This window comes from Littorina saxatilis, linkage group LG12, assembly GCF_037325665.1.
Source record: "Littorina saxatilis isolate snail1 linkage group LG12, US_GU_Lsax_2.0, whole genome shotgun sequence".
NCBI lineage: Eukaryota > Metazoa > Mollusca > Gastropoda > Littorinimorpha > Littorinidae > Littorina > Littorina saxatilis.
In genome coordinates, this window is record NC_090256.1 from 35,506,328 (window position 1) to 35,530,130 (window position 23,803).

At 43.8% G+C, this 23,803-nt stretch overlaps 1 protein-coding gene across 1 annotated transcript; it reads right to left on the bottom strand.

Moving 5' to 3' along the window:
• Positions 1-22,250: 22,250 nt before the first annotated feature.
• Positions 22,251-23,195, bottom strand: LOC138983075 (paraneoplastic antigen Ma3 homolog). The gene has a single exon (XM_070356481.1). The coding sequence runs from the start codon at positions 23,193-23,195 to the stop codon at positions 22,251-22,253; it is 945 nt and encodes a 314-aa protein (XP_070212582.1).
• Positions 23,196-23,803: the final 608 nt, after the last annotated feature.

Genomic DNA, 23,803 nt, shown 5'->3' on the forward strand with positions numbered 1-23,803 from the left:
AACCGTACCGGCAAGATGATTTTCACATATCAATACGCCGCACCAAAGTTCCAAATAATTCTGAGTGCTTCTGCAATAATTTTTGACTGAACAAAATATCCTTTTAGCTCAAATATAATTATCAACTCTTATCAAATTTAATGCAAACTTTTAACAAATACAAAAGGATGGATTTCTGCAATCAATTTACAGCTTGGTGTACTTATCTTCAAAAAAGGAGGTAGTAAACTTTCAAAGTGGATCCCCTCGAGCTCACCTGATATTCAAACATGGTTTCAAGGGAAATAATTTACTGTAGCACAAACACTATTAGTTCAAACAAGTACAGAATAAAACAATCTGAACGTGGAAGGGAGACAACAACTGTAGTGCTATTTCACACAGTACTACACTTACCCTGGGAAAAATAAAAAATGTTTTCCTTTTAATTTATTAAATTAAAAGGGCAAAAACATTTTTCATCACCAACTTAATTTCTCCACTGATAAAATAACCTATATTAAAGGTTGGCATCGCTTTAACCAACGCACAAAACTAATACAGGTATACAATATATCCTGATTCTACTTCCGATCATATCCGACAAAACTATTGTCTCAAGAACTTTTGCTATTCATTTTCCAACACTTTTCCAGCTCGCCTGACAATTCCGAGATTGCCCAACAACATAGCGCAACAAACTGGGTGGAGGAATAACATGACCAAATCTAGCAGACCTTGCATCTTTCGATGAAATATCTCCCAACTTTTCAAGATCACTGACTCCGGCACACACACCGTGCATAAGATTCAGCCTCTCCACAGGCCTACGACTCCTACTAGAACGACGCAACTCCTGTCGCTGCTGCCCACTCACTTCAAGGTCATCTTCTGTTGACCCTTCATGAGGCTCACTTCATCAGACTCGGATGCTGAAGTGTGTACTGCTCCATCCTCAGCTGGAACCTTACTCCTTCTTTGTCATCATCTGAATTCTCCGGACCGTCCTCTGGGCGATCTGTAGAGGCACCTGATGTAACCTCCATGGGCAGTTCTACATCCCCTGCCTCTTCCTGGCTCCCACTTTGGGAAACATCTTGCTCTGGTTCTAGAAGTACATCTTCTTCCTGTTCTGTACGAGGAATAACAGGAACGAATTCGGGTGCTTCAGGCCTCAATGTTCTATTCCCATCCAAACCTAACTTGATCTGTAAGTCTGGAAACAATGATTCCTCCTATCTTCGCTTTCAGATTCCTGGAGATTCTTCTCCGCTGTTCTAGGTCCTCTTTGTCGATACTCCTTCAACGCTTTGTGCTGATCAGAGGGTAAAGGCCAACCGAGTGCTCCCACTGGAAGCAATATGTTTTCGATGAAGTGTTTCTTCTCGGCCCATATCCACTGTCCCTCTGTACGACGTAAACTGGAATACCCTCAAGTTTTTTCAGAACCACAAAAACACCCTCTTCCCAGCGATCATCAACTTTTGACCGAATGCGAGGTCCCAATTTTCTCACAAGGACTCGGTCTCCAACTTCCAAAGTTGCGGCATGAGAACCCGCATCATATCTGACCTTGTTTTTCTGCGCGGATCTCTCCATCTGTTCTGAAGCCATCCTGTATGCATGCCTAAGACTGTCTTTCACCCTTCGACATACTGTCTAGAACTCCTTCCTTGTCTCTTTCCAAGATCAATGCCAAAAGCCAAGTCAATGGGAAGCCTAGGATGCCTACCAAAGAACAAATAGTACGGCGAAAATCCCGTACTACTGTGAATACATGAATTATACGCATGCACAACTGATTTGAGGTGCTTCCTCCAGTCTCTCTTCTGTTCCTGCTCTAAACTGCGAATCATGCCAAGCAGAGTACGATTCCACCTTTCGACAGGATTTCCACTGGGGTGGTATGGGGTAGTCCTACACTTCTGTATCCCAGCCAAACAACATAGTTCTTGGATCAACTTTGACTCGAAGTCACGCCCCTGATCCGACAATATGCGACTGGGAAAACCATAAGTCATGAAAACTTCATTCCAAAGAGCTTTGGCCACTGTTTTGGCGGTCTGATCTTTAGTCAAAATTGCTTGCGCAAACTTGGTGAAATGGTCTAGTACTACCAAAATATTCTGTTTCTGCCCTTTACCTCAATTGTCAAGAAGTCAATGGACAAGAGTTCCAGTGGATAAGTTGTCATAATAGTGGACATGGGTGCCTTCTGAGTCTGAACACCACTCCTAGTACAACGTTCACACCTTTTGATTCTCCGTTGCAAGTCGGTAGCCATGAACGGCCAAAAGAAACGCATTCTGGCGTGCTTTATAGCATCATCAAAATGTGTATGATAGAGATCGTCATGAACACCCTTCATAGCCTTCTGTCGCAATGTACGGGGAATAACAATCTGATCACGGGTTGACTCATCTCCCGTAATTCGCCGGTACAGTACTCCTTCCTCTATCACCATGTGTTTCATTTCTCTGGAATAAACTTTGGTTTCTGGTCCCGTGATCTCCAGTGTAGCATTCCTCTTCAATGCTTCACAAACAGCGGCTATACAGCGATCCTGTTGCTGTAGTCTCGTCCAATCTTGGAGAGTCAAGGTAGCAAAATTTCCCTCTATCTCTGGTTCTAAGACATCACTGGGGATAGCAGTGGGGTCTTTGGTTATGGTTTCAACTGCGGGTACAAAATCATCAGAGTCATATCCTTCTGGGTTCCAGATCTTAGCATTATGCGCGGTTCCTCTGACACTGTGGGCCTGTACGCCTACACCCTTAGCGAACATGACACTTGCAATGGCCTCACTAGTTACGACCTGTGGTACAACTCCATCAAACTTCCTAGCCTTTTCTAGCAAGAATGCTGCTTCTCAAGTGTCTTTTTGTACTCATCGTCTTCCTCAGGGGGTGCTTGTGGCCGTCGCGACAACCCATCAGCATCTGTGTGTGCAGACCCTTGCTTGTAGATCAAGTCAAAATCATAGAGTGACAATGAAGCCAACCAACGGTGACTAACAGCATCCAACTTTGCATTTCCCAACACGTAACAAAGAGGATTATTGTCTGTAACAACAGTGACCTTTGACCCTATCAAGTAATCATGAAACTTCTCTGACATTGCCCATTTCAACGCAAGAAATTCTCTTTTATGCGCTGGATAGTTCTGCTCGGTACGGTTCAACCTCTACTAGCGTATGCTATGACTTTCAGTTTACCGTCAAACTCCTGGTACAGAACAGCTCCCAATCCAGTACCCTCGCATCACAGTGTAAAGAGAACGACCTCGTCTTGTCTGCTAGACCCAACATTAAATCGCTCGTCAACTCGTCCTTCAAGACTTGAAAAGCTTCATCCTGCTTCTTTCCCCACAATGCAGTAATATCAGACGACAAGGTCAAAGTACCTGATTTCTTCTTCCCTGACTGCTTTTTCTGTGGAACGTAACCAACTGTCAAATCATTCAATGGTTTTGCCTTGTTGGAAAAGTGTGGAATAAAACGGCGATAAAATCCTACAAATCCAAGAAAACTTTTCACCTCCTTCACTGTTGTTGGTTTCGGCCAAGAGGTGACAGCTGCAACTTTGTCCGGATCGGGACGTATGACTCCCTCTGAAATGACATAGCCTAAATGTTTCACTTCAGTAGCCCCAAAAATGCATTTGTCTGGATCAAGCTTCAACCGAAACTTTCGCAACCTCTCTAAAACTTTCACCGTCCGATCTTCCAACTCCTGCAAAGTGGCAGCATGAATCAGAATATCATCCAGAAAAATTATGAGTTCCGCCAAGTTCATGTCGCTGAAACAACAATCCATAATGCGCTGAAATGTCATTGGAGCATTCACAAGACCAAATGGTAATCTCTCAAACTCATACAAGCCGAACGGGGTGGTAAATGCCGATATTTTCTTTGCACGCTCCGTCAGAGGTACTTGGTAGTACGCCTTCGAAAGATCCAGACTTGAGAAGAACTTTGCTCCCGTGAGAGTTTCGAAACAAGTCCTCAATCTTTGGAAGCGCATAGCTGTCTCTGACGGTACGAGCATTTACCTTTCGGTAATCAACGCACATTCGTAGCGAACCGTTCCGCTTCCTGACCAAGACTATTGGTGAAGCGAAAGGGCTCGTCGAAGGTCTGATGATGTTTGCATCTAACAACTGTTGGATATGCTGCCGAACTTCTTCCAGGTCCTGGGGAGGTATGGGTCGGGGTCTTTGTCTAGTTACGGCACCTGGAATGAGTTCGATATCATGTTCAACTTCAGCTTTATCAAGATCAAATCTTTTTGGTTGAACACATCTGCAAAGGTCAACAATCGTTTTGTGAAATTCTCTTTCCACACAAGATCAACATCACATCCAAACTGCAATCGTGAAAACAAGTTCTGAAATGTCAGCTTTCATTCCTGAGGAGTCACGACTTTCATCACACCACACACGCTCACCACTCTGAGTGTCATTCTGCACCTCACACTGACTGTTCAAATCTTGCAACACACTAGACAGTGCATACTCAGCTTGGATAGCAAACAAATCTGCAATAATCTGCTTTCTTTTCACCGTGATAGGTGAATCGGTGTTATTCACCAGAGTTACCCTCAACCTAGGTAAAGTGTTCACAGCCGTCTTACCACTCAGTACATGCAACCCTTCAGGTAACGTCTCTATCGTTGGTTCCTGTATGAGCACAGAGTCCCTATTCAGTTCAAGACCGTGGCGTACAATACCTCGTACATCAATGACCGAATGAGGTTGTACAACTACATCACTACCCACTAGTCGAACTGGACACAGTCTCCCATTTGCTGACGTCATTGATTCTTTGTATGCAAACGCTGCTTCACACCGAATTGGTATAGTCTTGAGCCACGACCACCCTGCTTGTTGTCCACAATGTTTCTGAAGTACACGCATGGTGTTAGTTCCAACAATGACGGGAACTCTCGTAGAGATTCGAGTATCTGACAAACAAGGGCTAAAGTCTCAACTTCCTTGTCTGTCCCGCTCACCTCTCGGTGGAGCTGCACGGTTGTCTGAACGACTCCAAGGTAACTCACGTTTTGATCACCTGCTCCTGTAATGTCTAGTACAGCGTCAATCTGCTGCAAAGGTACATCTCTGAGGTACTGTCTGTAGAAGGACTCAGAGATGATAGTCACCTGTGACCCACTATCGACTAAACAAGTTGTCTCCGCACCGTTGACGCGAACTCTGGACTCACAGCATGGACCAATCAAGGCCTCAAGTGTGTGGCCTAGTTTTGTACCACCAGTCAATTGAAATTCAGCCAGCACGTCATGGTTTGAAATCGACACAGTCCTTGTTGCAGACAAATTCTTGACACGCACTTGTACTCGGAGTCCAGCTTCTGCAGATCGCGACACAATCTCCGCAGACACTACCTCAACATCAGGGGGTAGCCACTCTGAAGAGCGAGCAATGACAGAAATCTGGTCACCTGGCACGTCATGAAGAATTCCGCTCAACTCTGCAGTCTCCATGGGAGGAATCGCCAAGACCATGTTTATGTTCAATCTGACAGGATGAAGTTCTAGGAGTTTCTTTTCATACACCTCTGCCGCTGTCGTTAGTATACGCTGATGAGAGCTGGTGTCAGACATCGAGGCAGTAGAATCGTTGTGGACCAACACTCGCCCCTTTGCGATGGTCCCCTTCAGTTTAAAGGGAGTTCTGGGAGTCCCTTTCTTCTCCGCCACTCGTTCTCTTGTCTTCGCCTATCTTGTTCTTTCTGCACAACAAGGCGTGCATTAGCGGGCTTAGTACAGTCCCGATAGAAATGTCCATTTTCACCACATTTGTAGCAATAAATCTTTCTTCTGCCCTGCTGTTGTGGAGCCTCCGTCCGCTCCTGCGTGAAGTCAGGAGGTGGTGATGGCGCTGCGTGCGCCCCAACCTGAGCCTTTTGTTTTCCTGCCTCAAGTCCCTCAATTTGACGCACATAACGATACAAGTCGGAGAACGCAGGTTTTTGTGTCGCCCGGCATCCCGAACTTGTTCCTCAACTCTAGTGCAACAAAGAGTAGATCAATCCCTTGGAGAAAGCATAGTAGAGACGTCTCTGGTATTCTTCATTGGAAAAACCTGCAGTCTTCTGAACTTCTTTCATCTTTGTAGACAGAGTCATGAGGAAATCTGCCTTTGTCTGAGTTTTCATCATTCTTGACTGGCACAGTTCCAGATACATCTCTTCAGCTGACTTCAGTTCTCCAAACAGCTTATCGAGGTCCTTGATCAGGTCATCCACAGTTGCATAGTTTTTTCCTCTCACATGTTCATGCGCTGCCCCCTTCAGACTTCTTTTCAGTAGGCCCACTTTGTCTATGACCAAAACGTCATCATTGACTTCAGATGCTTGACGTTTCCATGCTTCGAAGGAAGTTTCCTGTGTTGATGTGGCTGGTAAGCCAGTGAAAACCTTCAGCTTGGGTAGTGACGGAGGTGGTTGCACTTGTACGTTCACCTCTCGCTCTGTGTCCATTTCCCAGACAGATGTTTGAGTTCACTCTCATAATGAGACTGTAAGTCCTGGAGTTGTCGCTGGAGTTCGGCGATTACCCTGTCGTGGTCACCAGAGTAGTAGTTCCTCCGGTCGCCATGATGATCACTTGTGATGGACTGCGATATCCCCTCGGGTATGTTGCCTGGTCTTCCGTCTGGCAATATTCTGTCTGGTCAGAGTTGATCCCTATACTGCACTTAGTTATCCTACTGACGACACACTTTAGTCCCTTATTGGGCGCCAGAATTTCAATGTAACCAACTCGGGTGAGTTCATTGCTACATTGAAGGGTGGGATCATGTGTGCGCCTTTCATCCGCAAGTGGCAAACTACAAGTCTGTTGTTTCTTTTCTTTGTTTTATTTTCTCGATGTAAACAATAAAGTAGAACTCTAATTTCAATCCAAAAACTCTGATTCTATATTCCAACCCTAAAAAACTCTAAAAGAAAACTCTGACTACAACTCTGACCAGAACTGAATCCTGTAACCACAAATATCACAACACCATTATCTATGTGTTACCTCAATGTTTGCTGGTCTAAACAAACAAAACAATACACTTCTTGATGTTTCATGTATGTGGTTTGTGTATGCATGTGTGTTTGATATGTGTGTGCGGGTGTGTACGGTTTCATGACAAAAAATATGTTTCAACATCAAAACACACTGTGAATTACTTCTTCAAGTACTTATTCTACTTGCAAAACTTTATAAAACCTTAAATGTTATAACCTAAAATCCTAACTTCAACTTCAATTCCAACCAACAAAAGTTATTCTATCCTCAATACATGACCCTTCAATCAATCATGTTTCCTGTTTCCTTATAAAGATTAAAATGTAAACTAACGGCTTCTTCTCAAAATCCTCTCATACTAAATACTAACGTACTTTTACGTCATTAACAGTACTGAATACAACTGAAGAGCAGTGGCTGGACAATCTCGCATCCATAGCAACGTACAATACTGTGAACAATGTTTTTGTGAGCAGGTTTCTTTCTAAATCACAAGTCTCCCTGCCATAATGCAGCCTTGAGTATCTTGAATACTAGAAATACTACATGTGCATAATTACAGTCTAGTCCTTACGCGCGATTACCATTTTCTTCAAGAAAATGTGAGGTCTAGATTCACCATAATTCACAACAATGAGATCATTAAAACTCACTAAAAGAATTCTACCCTTTTTCAAGGAAGATTATTTTCTCTTAAGACATCATCTCATGTCAAAAATGCAACAACTTCTGTTCTATCACTATCAGATCTAGTATAGAACCAGCAATGCTCTTCACTTGTCCCAGCATCAATCATATACTGAAAGCATTTAACAACTGCAGCAACTTACTGCGACACGGACGACTACTTCCGGTAGTGACGTCATACACATGTTCAGTGCTAATTCGTTTTGAATTTAGATTTAAATCAAAATCCAATTTCTATGTTTTCCACAAATAACAGAATGTCCAACATACAAATTATGCTGACAATTCTAAGTATTCTACAAAATCATTCAAGTGCTTTGAAACATGTAGATCTATGCCTATTCAAAACTTAGCATACCGGTGCAAAAAATGGTTGCATGGCTGCACTCAAAAAATAATAAGTTTCTAGAATACTCTGTCATTTTCCACACCCAAACGATTATAAACACTTGAACTAATCATCAATAAAATGTTTTACATACCTGCTACAAGCAGGACTCCACAATCATTGATACAACAATGATGTTTCAGGGACACCAAAATTCCCCTGCCTGTCACCTTTTCCCAGTTAAAAGTAGTGCAACCGTACCGGCAAGATGATTTTCACATATCAATACGCCGCACCAAAGTTCCAAATAATTCTGAGTGCTTCTGCAATAATTTTTGACTGAACAAAATATCCTTTTAGCTCAAATATAATTATCAACTCTTATCAAATTTAATGCAAACTTTTAACAAATACAAAAGGATGGATTTCTGCAATCAATTTACAGCTTGGTGTACTTATCTTCAAAAAAGGAGGTAGTAAACTTTTCAAAGTGGATCCCCTCGAGCTCACCTGATATTCAAACATGGTTCAAGGGAAATAATTTACTGTAGCACAAAACACTATTAGTTCAAACAAGTACAGAATAAAACATCTGAACAGTGGAAGGGAGACAACAACTGTAGTGCTATTTCACACAGTACTACACTTACCCTGGGAAAAAATAAAAAATGTTTCCTTTTAATTTATTAAATTAAAAGGGCAAAAACATTTTTCATCACCAACTTAATTTCTCCACTGATAAAATAACCTATATTAAAGGTTGGCATCGCTTTAACCAAAACGCACAAAACTAAACAGGTATACAATATATCCTGATTCTACTTCCGATCATATCCGACAAACTATTGTCTCAAGAACTTTTGCTATTCATTTTCCAACACTTTTCCAGCTCGCCTGACAATTCCGAGATTGCCCAAACAACATAGCGCAACAAACTGGGTGGAGGAATAACATGACCAAAATCTAGCAGACCTTGCATCTTTCGATGAATATCTCCCAACTTTTCAAGATCAACTGACTCCCGGCACACACACCGGTGCATAAGATTCAGCCTCTCCACAGGCCTACGCCTCCTACTAGAACGACGCAACTCCTGTCGCTGCTGCCCACTCACTTCAAGGTCATCTTCTGTTGACCCTTCATGAGGCTCAACTTCATCAGACTCGGATGCTGAAGTGTGTACTGCTCCATCCTCAGCTGGAACCTTTACTCCTTCTTTGTCATCATCTGAATTCTCCGGACCGTCCTCTGGGCGATCTGTAGAGGCACCTGATGTAACCTCCATGGGCAGTTCTACATCCCCTGCCTCTTCCTGGCTCCCACTTTGGGAAACATCTTGCTCTGGTTCTAGAAGTACATCTTCTTCCTGTTCTGTACGAGGAATAACAGGAACGAATTCGGGTGCTTCAGGCCTCAATGTTCTATTCCCATCCAAACCTAACTTGATCTGTAAGTCTGGAAACAATGATTCCTCATCTTCGCTTTCAGATTCCTGGAGATTCTTCTCCGCTGTTCTAGGTCCTCTTTGTCGATACTCCTTCAACGCTTTGTGCTGATCAGAGGGTAAAGGCCAACCGAGTGCTCCCACTGGAAGCAATATGTTTCGATGAAGTGTTCTTCTCGGCCCATATCCACTGTCCCTCTGTACGACGTAAACTGGAATACCCTCAAGTTTTTCAAGAACCACAAAAACACCCTCTTCCCAGCGATCATCAACTTTTGACCGAATGCGAGGTCCCAATTTTCTCACAAGGACTCGGTCTCCAACTTCCAAAGTTGCGGCATGAGAACCCGCATCATATCTGACCTTGTTTTTCTGCGCGGATCTCTCCATCTGTTCTGAAGCCATCCTGTATGCATGCCTAAGACTGTCTTTCAACCCTTCGACATACTGTCTAGAACTCCTTCCTTGTCTCTTTCCAAGATCAATGCCAAAAGCCAAGTCAATGGGAAGCCTAGGATGCCTACCAAAGAACAAATAGTACGGCGAAAATCCCGTACTACTGTGAATACATGAATTATACGCATGCACAACTGATTTGAGGTGCTTCCTCCAGTCTCTCTTCTGTTCCTGCTCTAAACTGCGAATCATGCCAAGCAGAGTACGATTCCACCTTTCGACAGGATTTCCACTGGGGTGGTATGGGGTAGTCCTACACTTCTGTATCCCAGCCAAACAACATAGTTCTTGGATCAACTTTGACTCGAAGTCACGCCCCTGATCCGACAATATGCGACTGGGAAAACCATAAGTCATGAAAACTTCATTCCAAAGAGCTTTGGCCACTGTTTTGGCGGTCTGATCTTTAGTCAAAATTGCTTGCGCAAACTTGGTGAAATGGTCTAGTACTACCAAAATATTCTGTTTCTGCCCCTTTACCTCAATTGTCAAGAAGTCAATGGACAAGAGTTCCAGTGGATAAGTTGTCATAATAGTGGACATGGGTGCCTTCTGAGTCTGAACACCACTCCTAGTACAACGTTCACACCTTTTGATTCTCCGTTGCAAGTCGGTAGCCATGAACGGCCAAAAGAAACGCATTCTGGCGTGCTTTATAGCATCATCAAAATGTGTATGATAGAGATCGTCATGAACACCCTTCATAGCCTTCTGTCGCAATGTACGGGGAATAACAATCTGATCACGGGTTGACTCATCTCCCGTAATTCGCCGGTACAGTACTCCTTCCTCTATCACCATGTGTTTCATTTCTCTGGAATAAACTTTGGTTTCTGGTCCCGTGATCTCCAGTGTAGCATTCCTCTTCAATGCTTCACAAACAGCGGCTATACAGCGATCCTGTTGCTGTAGTCTCGTCCAATCTTGGAGAGTCAAGGTAGCAAAATTTCCCTCTATCTCTGGTTCTAAGACATCACTGGGGATAGCAGTGGGGTCTTTGGTTATGGTTTCAACTGCGGGTACAAAATCATCAGAGTCATATCCTTCTGGGTTCCAGATCTTAGCATTATGCGCGGTTCCTCTGACACTGTGGGCCTGTACGCCTACACCCTTAGCGAACATGACACTTGCAATGGCCTCACTAGTTACGACCTGTGGTACAACTCCATCAAACTTCCTAGCCTTTTCTAGCAAGAATGCTGCCTTCTCAAGTGTCTCTTTGTACTCATCGTCTTCCTCAGGGGGTGCTTGTGGCCGTCGCGACAACCCATCAGCATCTGTGTGTGCAGACCCTTGCTTGTAGATCAAGTCAAAATCATAGAGTGACAATGAAGCCAACCAACGGTGACTAACAGCATCCAACTTTGCATTTCCCAACACGTAACAAAGAGGATTATTGTCTGTAACAACAGTGACCTTTGACCCTATCAAGTAATCATGAAACTTCTCTGACATTGCCCATTTCAACGCAAGAAATTCTCTTTTATGCGCTGGATAGTTCTGCTCGGTACGGTTCAACCCTCTACTAGCGTATGCTATGACTTTCAGTTTACCGTCAAACTCCTGGTACAGAACAGCTCCCAATCCAGTACCACTCGCATCACAGTGTAAAGAGAACGACCTCGTCTTGTCTGCTAGACCCAACATTAAATCGCTCGTCAACTCGTCCTTCAAGACTTGAAAAGCTTCATCCTGCTTCTTTCCCCACAATGCAGTAATATCAGACGACAAGGTCAAAGTACCTGATTTCTTCTTCCCTGACTGCTTTTTCTGTGGAACGTAACCAACTGTCAAATCATTCAATGGTTTTGCCTTGTTGGAAAAGTGTGGAATAAAACGGCGATAAAATCCTACAAATCCAAGAAAACTTTTCACCTCCTTCACTGTTGTTGTTTTCGGCCAAGAGGTGACAGCTGCAACTTTGTCCGGATCGGGACGTATGACTCCCTCTGAAATGACATAGCCTAAATGTTTCACTTCAGTAGCCCCAAAAATGCATTTGTCTGGATCAAGCTTCAACCGAAACTTTCGCAACCTCTCTAAAACTTTCACCGTCCGATCTTCCAACTCCTGCAAAGTGGCAGCATGAATCAGAATATCATCCAGAAAAATTATGAGTTCCGCCAAGTTCATGTCGCTGAAACAACAATCCATAATGCGCTGAAATGTCATTGGAGCATTCACAAGACCAAATGGTAATCTCTCAAACTCATACAAGCCGAACGGGGTGGTAAATGCCGATATTTTCTTTGCACGCTCCGTCAGAGGTACTTGGTAGTACGCCTTCGAAAGATCCAGACTTGAGAAGAACTTTGCTCCCGTGAGAGTTCGAAACAAGTCCTCAATCTTTGGAAGCGCATAGCTGTCTCTGACGGTACGAGCATTTACCTTTCGGTAATCAACGCACATTCGTAGCGAACCGTTCCGCTTCCTGACCAAGACTATTGGTGAAGCGAAAGGGCTCGTCGAAGGTCTGATGATGTTTGCATCTAACAACTGTTGGATATGCTGCCGAACTTCTTCCAGGTCCTGGGGAGGTATGGGTCGGGGTCTTTGTCTAGTTACGGCACCTGGAATGAGTTCGATATCATGTTCAACTTCAGCTTTATCAAGATCAAAATCTTTTTGGTTGAACACATCTGCAAAGGTCAACAATCGTTTTGTGAAATTCTCTTTCCACACACAGATCAACATCACATCCAAACTGCAATCGTGAAACAAGTTCTGAAATGTCAGCTTTCATTCCTGAGGAGTCACGACTTTCATCACACCACACACGCTCACCACTCTGAGTGTCATTCTGCACCTCACACTGACTGTTCAAATCTTGCAACACACTAGACAGTGCATACTCAGCTTGGATAGCAAACAAATCTGCAATAATCTGCTTTCTTTTCACCGTGATAGGTGAATCGGTGTTATTCACCAGAGTTACCCTCAACCTAGGTAAAGTGTTCACAGCCGTCTTACCACTCAGTACATGCAACCCTTCAGGTAACGTCTCTATCGTTGGTTCCTGTATGAGCACAGAGTCCCTATTCAGTTCAAGACCGTGGCGTACAATACCTCGTACATCAATGACCGAATGAGGTTGTACAACTACATCACTACCCACTAGTCGAACTGGACACAGTCTCCCATTTGCTGACGTCATTGATTCTTTGTATGCAAACGCTGCTTCACACCGAATTGGTATAGTCTTGAGCCACGACCACCCTGCTTGTTGTCCACAATGTTTCTGAAGTACACGCATGGTGTTAGTTCCAACAATGACGGGAACTCTCGTAGAGATTCGAGTATCTGGACAAACAAGGGCTAAGTCTCAACTTCCTTGTCTGTCCCGCTCACCTCTCGGTGGAGCTGCACGGTTGTCTGAACGACTCCAAGGTAACTCACGTTTTGATCACCTGCTCCTGTAATGTCTAGTACAGCGTCAATCTGCTGCAAAGGTACATCTCTGAGGTACTGTCTGTAGAAGGACTCAGAGATGATAGTCACCTGTGACCCACTATCGACTAAACAAGTTGTCTCCGCACCGTTGACGCGAACTCTGGACTCACAGCATGGACCAATCAAGGCCTCAAGTGTGTGGCCTAGTTTTGTACCACCAGTCAATTGAAATTCAGCCAGCACGTCATGGTTTGAAATCGACACAGTCCTTGTTGCAGACAAATTCTTGACACGCACTTGTACTCGGAGTCCAGCTTCTGCAGATCGCGACACAATCTCCGCAGACACTACCTCAACATCAGGGGGTAGCCACTCTGAAGAGCGAGCAATGACAGAAATCTGGTCACCTGGCACGTCATGAAGAATTCCGCTCAACTCTGCAGTCTCCATGGGAGGAATCGCCAAGACCATGTTTATGTTCAATCTGACAGGATGAAGTTCTAGGAGTTTCTTTTCATACACCTCTGCCGCTGTCGTTAGTATACGCTGATGAGAGCTGGTGTCAGACATCGAGGCAGTAGAATCGTTGTGGACCAACACTCGCCCCTTTGCGATGGTCCCCTTCAGTTTAAAGGGAGTTCTGGGAGTCCCTTTCTTCTCCGCCACTCGTTCTCTTGTCTTCGCCTATCTTGTTCTTTCTGCACAACAAGGCGTGCATTAGCGGGCTTAGTACAGTCCCGATAGAAATGTCCATTTTCACCACATTTGTAGCAATAAATCTTTCTTCTGCCCTGCTGTTGTGGAGCCTCCGTCCGCTCCTGCGTGAAGTCAGGAGGTGGTGATGGCGCTGCGTGCGCCCCAACCTGAGCCTTTTGTTTTCCTGCCTCAAGTCCCTCAATTTGACGCACATAACGATACAAGTCGGAGAACGCAGGTTTTGTGTCGCCCGGCATCCCGAACTTGTTCCTCAACTCTAGTGCAAACAAAGAGTCGATCAATCCCTTGGAGAAAGCATAGTAGAGACGTCTCTGGTATTCTTCATTGGAAAAACCTGCAGTCTTCTGAACTTCTTTCATCTTTGTAGACAGAGTCATGAGGAAATCTGCCTTTGTCTGAGTTTTCATCATTCTTGACTGGCACAGTTCCAGATACATCTCTTCAGCTGACTTCAGTTCTCCAAACAGCTTATCGAGGTCCTTGATCAGGTCATCCACAGTTGCATAGTTTTTTCCTCTCACATGTTCATGCGCTGCCCCCTTCAGACTTCTTTTCAGTAGGCCCACTTTGTCTATGACCAAAACGTCATCATTGACTTCAGATGCTTGACGTTTCCATGCTTCGAAGGAAGTTTCCTGTGTTGATGTGGCTGGTAAGCCAGTGAAAACCTTCAGCTTGGGTAGTGACGGAGGTGGTTGCACTTGTACGTTCACCTCTCGCTCTGTGTCCATTCTCCCAGACAGATGTTTGAGTTCACTCTCATAATGAGACTGTAAGTCCTGGAGTTGTCGCTGGAGTTCGGCGATTACCCTGTCGTGGTCACCAGAGGTAGTAGTTCCTCCGTCGCCATGATGAATCACTTGTGATGGACTGCGATATCCCCTCGGGTATGTTGCCTGGTCTTCCGTCTGGCAATATTCTGTCTGGTCAGAGTTGATCCCTATACTGCACTTAGTTATCCTACTGACGACACACTTTAGTCCTTATTGGGCGCCAGAATTTCAATGTAACCAACTCGGGTGAGTTCATTGCTACATTGAAGGGTGGGATCATGTGTGCGCCTTTCATCCGCAAGTGGCAAACTACAAGTCTGTTGTTTCTTTTCTTTGTTTTATTTTCTCGATGTAAACAATAAAGTAGAACTCTAATTTCAATCCCAAAAAAACCTCTGATTCTATATTCCAACCCTAAAAACTCTAAAAGAAAACTCTGACTACAACTCTGACCAGAACTGAATCCTGTAACACACAAATATCACAACACCATTATCTATGTGTTACCTCAATGTTTGCTGGTCTAAACAAACAAAACAATACACTTCTTGATGTTTCATGTATGTGGTTTGTGTATGCATGTGTGTTGATATGTGTGTGCGGGTGTGTACGGTTTCATGACAAAAAATATGTTTCCAACATCAAAACACACTGTGAATTACTTCTTCAAGTACTTATTCTACTTGCAAAACTTTATAAAACCTTAAATGTTATAACCTAAAATCCTAACTTCAACTTCAATTCCAACCAACAAAAGTTATTCTATCCTCAATACATGACCCTTTCAATCAATCATGTTTCCTGTTTCCTTATAAAGATTAAAATGTAAAACTAACGGCTTCTTCTCAAAATCATACTCTCATACTAAATACTAACGTACTTTTACGTCATTAACAGTACTGAATACAACTGAAGAGCAGTGGCTGGACAATCTCGTATCCATAGCAACGTACAATACTGTGAACAATGTTTTTGTGAGCAGGTTTCTTTCTAAAATCACAAGTCTCCCTGCCATAATGCAGCCTTGAGTATCTTGAATACTAGAAATACTACATGTGCATAATTACAGTCTAGTCCTTACGCGCGATTACCATTTTCTTCAAGAAAATGTGAGGTCTAGATTCACCATAATTCACAACAATGAGATCATTAAAACTCACTAAAAGAATTCTACCCTTTTTCAAGGAAAGATTATTTTCTCTTAAGACATCATCTCATGTCAAAAATGCAACAACTTCTGTTCTATCACTATCAGATCTAGTATAGAACCAGCAATGCTCTTCACTTGTCCACAGCATCAATCATATACTGAAAGCATTTAACAACTACAGCAACTTACTGCGACACGGACGACTACTTCCGGTAGTGACGTCATACACATGTTCAGTGCTAATTCGTTTTGAATTTAGATTTAAATCAAAATCCAATTTCTATGTTTTCCACAAATAACAGAATGTCCAACATACAAATTATGCTGACAATTCTAAGTATTCTACAAAATCATTCAAGTGCTTTGAAACATGTAGATCTATGCCTATTCAAAACTTAGCATACCGGTGCAAAAAATGGTTGCATGGCTGCACTCAAAAAATAATAAGTTTCTAGAATACTCTGTCATTTTCCACACCCAAACGATTATAAACACTTGAACTAATCATCAATAAAATGTTTTACATACCTGCTACAAGCAGGACTCCACAATCATTGATACAACAATGATGTTTCAGGGACACCAAAATTTCCCCTGCCTGTCACCTTTTCCCAGTTAAAAGTAGTGCAACCGTACCGGCAAGATGATTTTCACATATCAATACGCCGCACCAAAGTTCCAAATAATTCTGAGTGCTTCTGCAATAATTTTTGACTGAACAAAATATCCTTTTAGCTCAAATATAATTATCAACTCTTATCAAATTTAATGCAAACTTTTAACAAATACAAAAGGATGGGATTTCTGCAATCAATTTACAGCTTGGTGTACTTATCTTCAAAAAAAGGAGGTAGTAAACTTTTCAAAGTGGATCCCCTCGAGCTCACCTGATATTCAAACATGGTTCAAGGGAAATAATTTACTGTAGCACAAAACACTATTAGTTCAAACAAGTACAGAATAAAACATCTGAACAGTGGAAGGGAGACAACAACTGTAGTGCTATTTCACACAGTACTACACTTACCCTGGGAAAAAATAAAAAATGTTTCCTTTTAATTTATTAAATTAAAAGGGCAAAAACATTTTTCATCACCAACTTAATTTCTCCACTGATAAAATAACCTATATTAAAGGTTGGCATCGCTTTAACCAAAACGCACAAAACTAAACAGGTATACAATATATCCTGATTCTACTTCCGATCATATCCGACAAACTATTGTCTCAAGAACTTTTGCTATTCATTTTCCAACACTTTTCCAGCTCGCCTGACAATTCCGAGATTGCCCAAACAACATAGCGCAACAAACTGGGTGGAGGAATAACATGACCAAAATCTAGCAGACCTTGCATCTTTCGATGAATATCTCCCAACTTTTCAAGATCAACTGACTCCCGGCACACACACCGGTGCATAAGATTCAGCCTCTCCACAGGCCTACGCCTCCTACTAGAACGACGCAACTCCTGTCGCTGCTGCCCACTCACTTCAAGGTCATCTTCTGTTGACCCTTCATGAGGCTCAACTTCATCAGACTCGGATGCTGAAGTGTGTACTGCTCCATCCTCAGCTGGAACCTTTACTCCTTCTTTGTCATCATCTGAATTCTCCGGACCGTCCTCTGGGCGATCTGTAGAGGCACCTGATGTAACCTCCATGGGCAGTTCTACATCCCCTGCCTCTTCCTGGCTCCCACTTTGGGAAACATCTTGCTCTGGTTCTAGAAGTACATCTTCTTCCTGTTCTGTACGAGGAATAACAGGAACGAATTCGGGTGCTTCAGGCCTCAATGTTCTATTCCCATCCAAACCTAACTTGATCTGTAAGTCTGGAAACAATGATTCCTCATCTTCGCTTTCAGATTCCTGGAGATTCTTCTCCGCTGTTCTAGGTCCTCTTTGTCGATACTCCTTCAACGCTTTGTGCTGATCAGAGGGTAAAGGCCAACCGAGTGCTCCCACTGGAAGCAATATGTTTCGATGAAGTGTTCTTCTCGGCCCATATCCACTGTCCCTCTGTACGACGTAAACTGGAATACCCTCAAGTTTTTCAAGAACCACAAAAACACCCTCTTCCCAGCGATCATCAACTTTTGACCGAATGCGAGGTCCCAATTTTCTCACAAGGACTCGGTCTCCAACTTCCAAAGTTGCGGCATGAGAACCCGCATCATATCTGACCTTGTTTTTCTGCGCGGATCTCTCCATCTGTTCTGAAGCCATCCTGTATGCATGCCTAAGACTGTCTTTCAACCCTTCGACATACTGTCTAGAACTCCTTCCTTGTCTCTTTCCAAGATCAATGCCAAAAGCCAAGTCAATGGGAAGCCTAGGATGCCTACCAAAGAACAAATAGTACGGCGAAAATCCCGTACTACTGTGAATACATGAATTATACGCATGCACAACTGATTTGAGGTGCTTCCTCCAGTCTCTCTTCTGTTCCTGCTCTAAACTGCGAATCATGCCAAGCAGAGTACGATTCCACCTTTCGACAGGATTTCCACTGGGGTGGTATGGGGTAGTCCTACACTTCTGTATCCCAGCCAAACAACATAGTTCTTGGATCAACTTTGACTCGAAGTCACGCCCCTGATCCGACAATATGCGACTGGGAAAACCATAAGTCATGAAAACTTCATTCCAAAGAGCTTTGGCCACTGTTTTGGCGGTCTGATCTTTAGTCAAAATTGCTTGCGCAAACTTGGTGAAATGGTCTAGTACTACCAAAATATTCTGTTTCTGCCCCTTTACCTCAATTGTCAAGAAGTCAATGGACAAGAGTTCCAGTGGATAAGTTGTCATAATAGTGGACATGGGTGCCTTCTGAGTCTGAACACCACTCCTAGTACAACGTTCACACCTTTTGATTCTCCGTTGCAAGTCGGTAGCCATGAACGGCCAAAAGAAACGCATTCTGGCGTGCTTTATAGCATCATCAAAATGTGTATGATAGAGATCGTCATGAACACCCTTCATAGCCTTCTGTCGCAATGTACGGGGAATAACAATCTGATCACGGGTTGACTCATCTCCCGTAATTCGCCGGTACAGTACTCCTTCCTCTATCACCATGTGTTTCATTTCTCTGGAGTAAACTTTGGTTTCTGGTCCCGTGATCTCCAGTGTAGCATTCCTCTTCAATGCTTCACAAACAGCGGCTATACAGCGATCCTGTTGCTGTAGTCTCGTCCAATCTTGGAGAGTCAAGGTAGCAAAATTTCCCTCTATCTCTGGTTCTAAGACATCACTGGGGATAGCAGTGGGATCTTTGGTTATGGTTTCAACTGCGGGTACAAAATCATCAGAGTCATATCCTTCTGGGTTCCAGATCTTAGCATTATGCGCGGTTCCTCTGACACTGTGGGCCTGTACGCCTACACCCTTAGCGAACATGACACTTGCAATGGCCTCACTAGTTACGACCTGTGGTACAACTCCATCAAACTTCCTAGCCTTTTCTAGCAAGAATGCTGCCTTCTCAAGTGTCTCTTTGTACTCATCGTCTTCCTCAGGGGGTGCTTGTGGTCGTCGCGACAACCCATCAGCATCTGTGTGTGCAGACCCTTGCTTGTAGATCAAGTCAAAATCATAGAGTGACAATGAAGCCAACCAACGGTGACTAACAGCATCCAACTTTGCATTTCCCAACACGTAACAAAGAGGATTATTGTCTGTAACAACAGTGACCTTTGACCCTATCAAGTAATCATGAAACTTCTCTGACATTGCCCATTTCAACGCAAGAAATTCTCTTTTATGCGCTGGATAGTTCTGCTCGGTACGGTTCAACCCTCTACTAGCGTATGCTATGACTTTCAGTTTACCGTCAAACTCCTGGTACAGAACAGCTCCCAATCCAGTACCACTCGCATCACAGTGTAAAGAGAACGACCTCGTCTTGTCTGCTAGACCCAACATTAAATCGCTCGTCAACTCGTCCTTCAAGACTTGAAAAGCTTCATCCTGCTTCTTTCCCCACAATGCAGTAATATCAGACGACAAGGTCAAAGTACCTGATTTCTTCTTCCCTGACTGCTTTTTCTGTGGAACGTAACCAACTGTCAAATCATTCAATGGTTTTGCCTTGTTGGAAAAGTGTGGGATAAAACGGCGATAAAATCCTACAAATCCAAGAAAACTTTTCACCTCCTTCACTGTTGTTGGTTTCGGCCAAGAGGTGACAGCTGCAACTTTGTCCGGATCGGGACGTATGACTCCCTCTGAAATGACATAGCCTAAATGTTTCACTTCAGTAGCCCCAAAAATGCATTTGTCTGGATCAAGCTTCAACCGAAACTTTCGCAACCTCTCTAAAACTTTCACCGTCCGATCTTCCAACTCCTGCAAAGTGGCAGCATGAATCAGAATATCATCCAGAAAAATTATGAGTTCCGCCAAGTTCATGTCGCTGAAACAACAATCCATAATGCGCTGAAATGTCATTGGAGCATTCACAAGACCAAATGGTAATCTCTCAAACTCATACAAGCCGAACGGGGTGGTAAATGCCGATATCTTCTTTGCACGTTCCGTCAGAGGTACTTGGTAGTACGCCTTCGAAAGATCCAGACTTGAGAAGAACTTTGCTCCCGTGAGAGTTCGAAACAAGTCCTCAATCTTTGGAAGCGCATAGCTGTCTCTGACGGTACGAGCATTTACCTTTCGGTAATCAACGCACATTCGTAGCGAACCGTTCCGCTTCCTGACCAAGACTATTGGTGAAGCGAAAGGGCTCGTCGAAGGTCTGATGATGTTTGCATCTAACAACTGTTGGATATGTTGCCGAACTTCTTCCAGGTCCTGGGGAGGTATGGGTCGGGGTCTTTGTCTCGTTACGGCACCTGGAATGAGTTCGATATCATGTTCAACTTCAGCTTTATCAAGATCAAAATCTTTTTGGTTGAACACATCTGCAAAGGTCAACAATCGTTTTGTGAAATTCTCTTTCCACACAAGATCAACATCACATCCAAACTGCAATCGTGAAACAAGTTCTGAAATGTCAGCTTTCATTCCTGAGGAGTCACGACTTTCATCACACCACACACGCTCACCACTCTGAGTGTCATTCTGCACCTCACACTGACTGTTCAAATCTTGCAACACACTAGACAGTGCATACTCAGCTTGGATAGCAAACAAATCTGCAATAATCTGCTTTCTTTTCACCGTGATAGGTGAATCGGTGTTATTCACCAGAGTTACCCTCAACCTAGGTAAAGTGTTCACAGCCGTCTTACCACTCAGTACATGCAACCCTTCAGGTAACGTCTCTATCGTTGGTTCCTGTATGAGCACAGAGTCCCTATTCAGTTCAAGACCGTGGCGTACAATACCTCGTACATCAATGACCGAATGAGGTTGTACAACTACATCACTACCCACTAGTCGAACTGGACACAGTCTCCCATTTGCTGACGTCATTGATTCTTTGTATGCAAACGCTGCTTCACACCGAATTGGTATAGTCTTGAGCCACGACCACCCTGCTTGTTGTCCACAATGTTTCTGAAGTACACGCATGGTGTTAGTTCCAACAATGACGGGAACTCTCGTAGAGATTCGAGTATCTGGACAAACAAGGGCTAAAGTCTCAACTTCCTTGTCTGTCCCGCTCACCTCTCGGTGGAGCTGCACGGTTGTCTGAACGACTCCAAGGTAACTCACGTTTTGATCACCTGCTCCTGTAATGTCTAGTACAGCGTCAATCTGCTGCAAAGGTACATCTCTGAGGTACTGTCTATAGAAGGACTCAGAGATGATAGTCACCTGTGACCCACTATCGACTAAACAAGTTGTCTCCGCACCGTTGACGCGAACTCTGGACTCACAGCATGGACCAATCAAGGCCTCAAGTGTGTGGCCTAGTTTTGTACCACCAGTCAATTGAAATTCAGCCAGCACGTCATGGTTTGAAATCGACACAGTCCTTGTTGCAGACAAATTCTTGACACGCACTTGTACTCGGAGTCCAGCTTCTGCAGATCGCGACACAATCTCCGCAGACACTACCTCAACATCAGGGGGTAGCCACTCTGAAGAGCGAGCAATGACAGAAATCTGGTCACCTGGCACGTCATGAAGAATTCCGCTCAACTCTGCAGTCTCCATGGGAGGAATCGCCAAGACCATGTTTATGTTCAATCTGACAGGATGAAGTTCTAGGAGTTTCTTTTCATACACCTCTGCCGCTGTCGTTAGTATACGCTGATGAGAGCTGGTGTCAGACATCGAGGCAGTAGAATCGTTGTGGACCAACACTCGCCCCTTTGCGATGGTCCCCTTCAGTTTAAAGGGAGTTCTGGGAGTCCCTTTCTTCTCCGCCACTCGTTCTCTTGTCTTCGCCTATCTTGTTCTTTCTGCACAACAAGGCGTGCATTAGCGGGCTTAGTACAGTCCCGATAGAAATGTCCATTTTCACCACATTTGTAGCAATAAATCTTTCTTCTGCCCTGCTGTTGTGGAGCCTCCGTCCGCTCCTGCGTGAAGTCAGGAGGTGGTGATGGCGCTGCGTGCGCCCCAACCTGAGCCTTTTGTTTTCCTGCCTCAAGTCCCTCAATTTGACGCACATAACGATACAAGTCGGAGAACGCAGGTTTTGTGTCGCCCGGCATCCCGAACTTGTTCCTCAACTCTAGTGCAAACAAAGAGTCGATCAGTCCCTTGGAGAAAGCATAGTAAAGACGTCTCTGGTATTCTTCATTGGAAAAACCTGCATTCTTCTGAACTTCTTTCATCTTTGTAGACAAAGTCATGAGGAAATCTGCCTTTGTCTGAGTTTTCATCATTCTTGACTGGCACAGTTCCAGATACATCTCTTCAGCTGACTTCAGTTCTCCAAACAGCTTATCGAGGTCCTTGATCAGGTCATCCACAGTTGCATAGTTTTTTCCTCTCACATGTTCATGCGCTGCCCCCTTCAGACTTCTTTTCAGTAGGCCCACTTTGTCTATGACCAAAACGTCATCATTGACTTCAGATGCTTGACGTTTCCATGCTTCGAAGGAAGTTTCCTGTGTTGATGTGGCTGGTAAGCCAGTGAAAACCTTCAGCTTGGGTAGTGACGGAGGTGGTTGCACTTGTACGTTCACCTCTCGCTCTGTGTCCATTCTCCCAGACAGATGTTTGAGTTCACTCTCATAATGAGACTGTAAGTCCTGGAGTTGTCGCTGGAGTTCGGCGATTACCCTGTCGTGGTCACCAGAGGTAGTAGTTCCTCCGGTCGCCATGATGAATCACTTGTGATGGACTGCGATATCCCCTCGGGTATGTTGCCTGGTCTTCCGTCTGGCAATATTCTGTCTGGTCAGAGTTGATCCCTATACTGCACTTAGTTATCCTACTGACGACACACTTTAGTCCCTTATTGGGCGCCAGAATTTCAATGTAACCAACTCGGGTGAGTTCATTGCTACATTGAAGGGTGGGATCATGTGTGCGCCTTTCATCCGCAAGTGGCAAACTACAAGTCTGTTGTTTCTTTTCTTTGTTTTATTTTCTCGATGTAACCAATAAAGTAGAACTCTAATTTCAATCCAAAAAACTCTGATTCTATATTCCAACCCTAAAAAACTCTAAAAGAAAACTCTGACTACAACTCTGACCAGAACTGAATCCTGTAACACACAAATATCACAACACCATTATCTATGTGTTACCTCAATGTTTGCTGGTCTAAACAAACAAAACAATACACTTCTTGATGTTTCATGTATGTGGTTTGTGTATGCATGTGTGTTGATATGTGTGTGCGGGTGTGTACGGTTTCATGACAAAAAATATGTTTCCAACATCAAAACACACTGTGAATTACTTCTTCAAGTACTTATTCTACTTG

Coding starts and splice junctions, on each gene's coding strand:
- LOC138983075 (XM_070356481.1), bottom strand. CDS start 23,195: ATGGCGACCGGAGGAACTACTACCTCTGGTGACCACGACAGGGTAATC.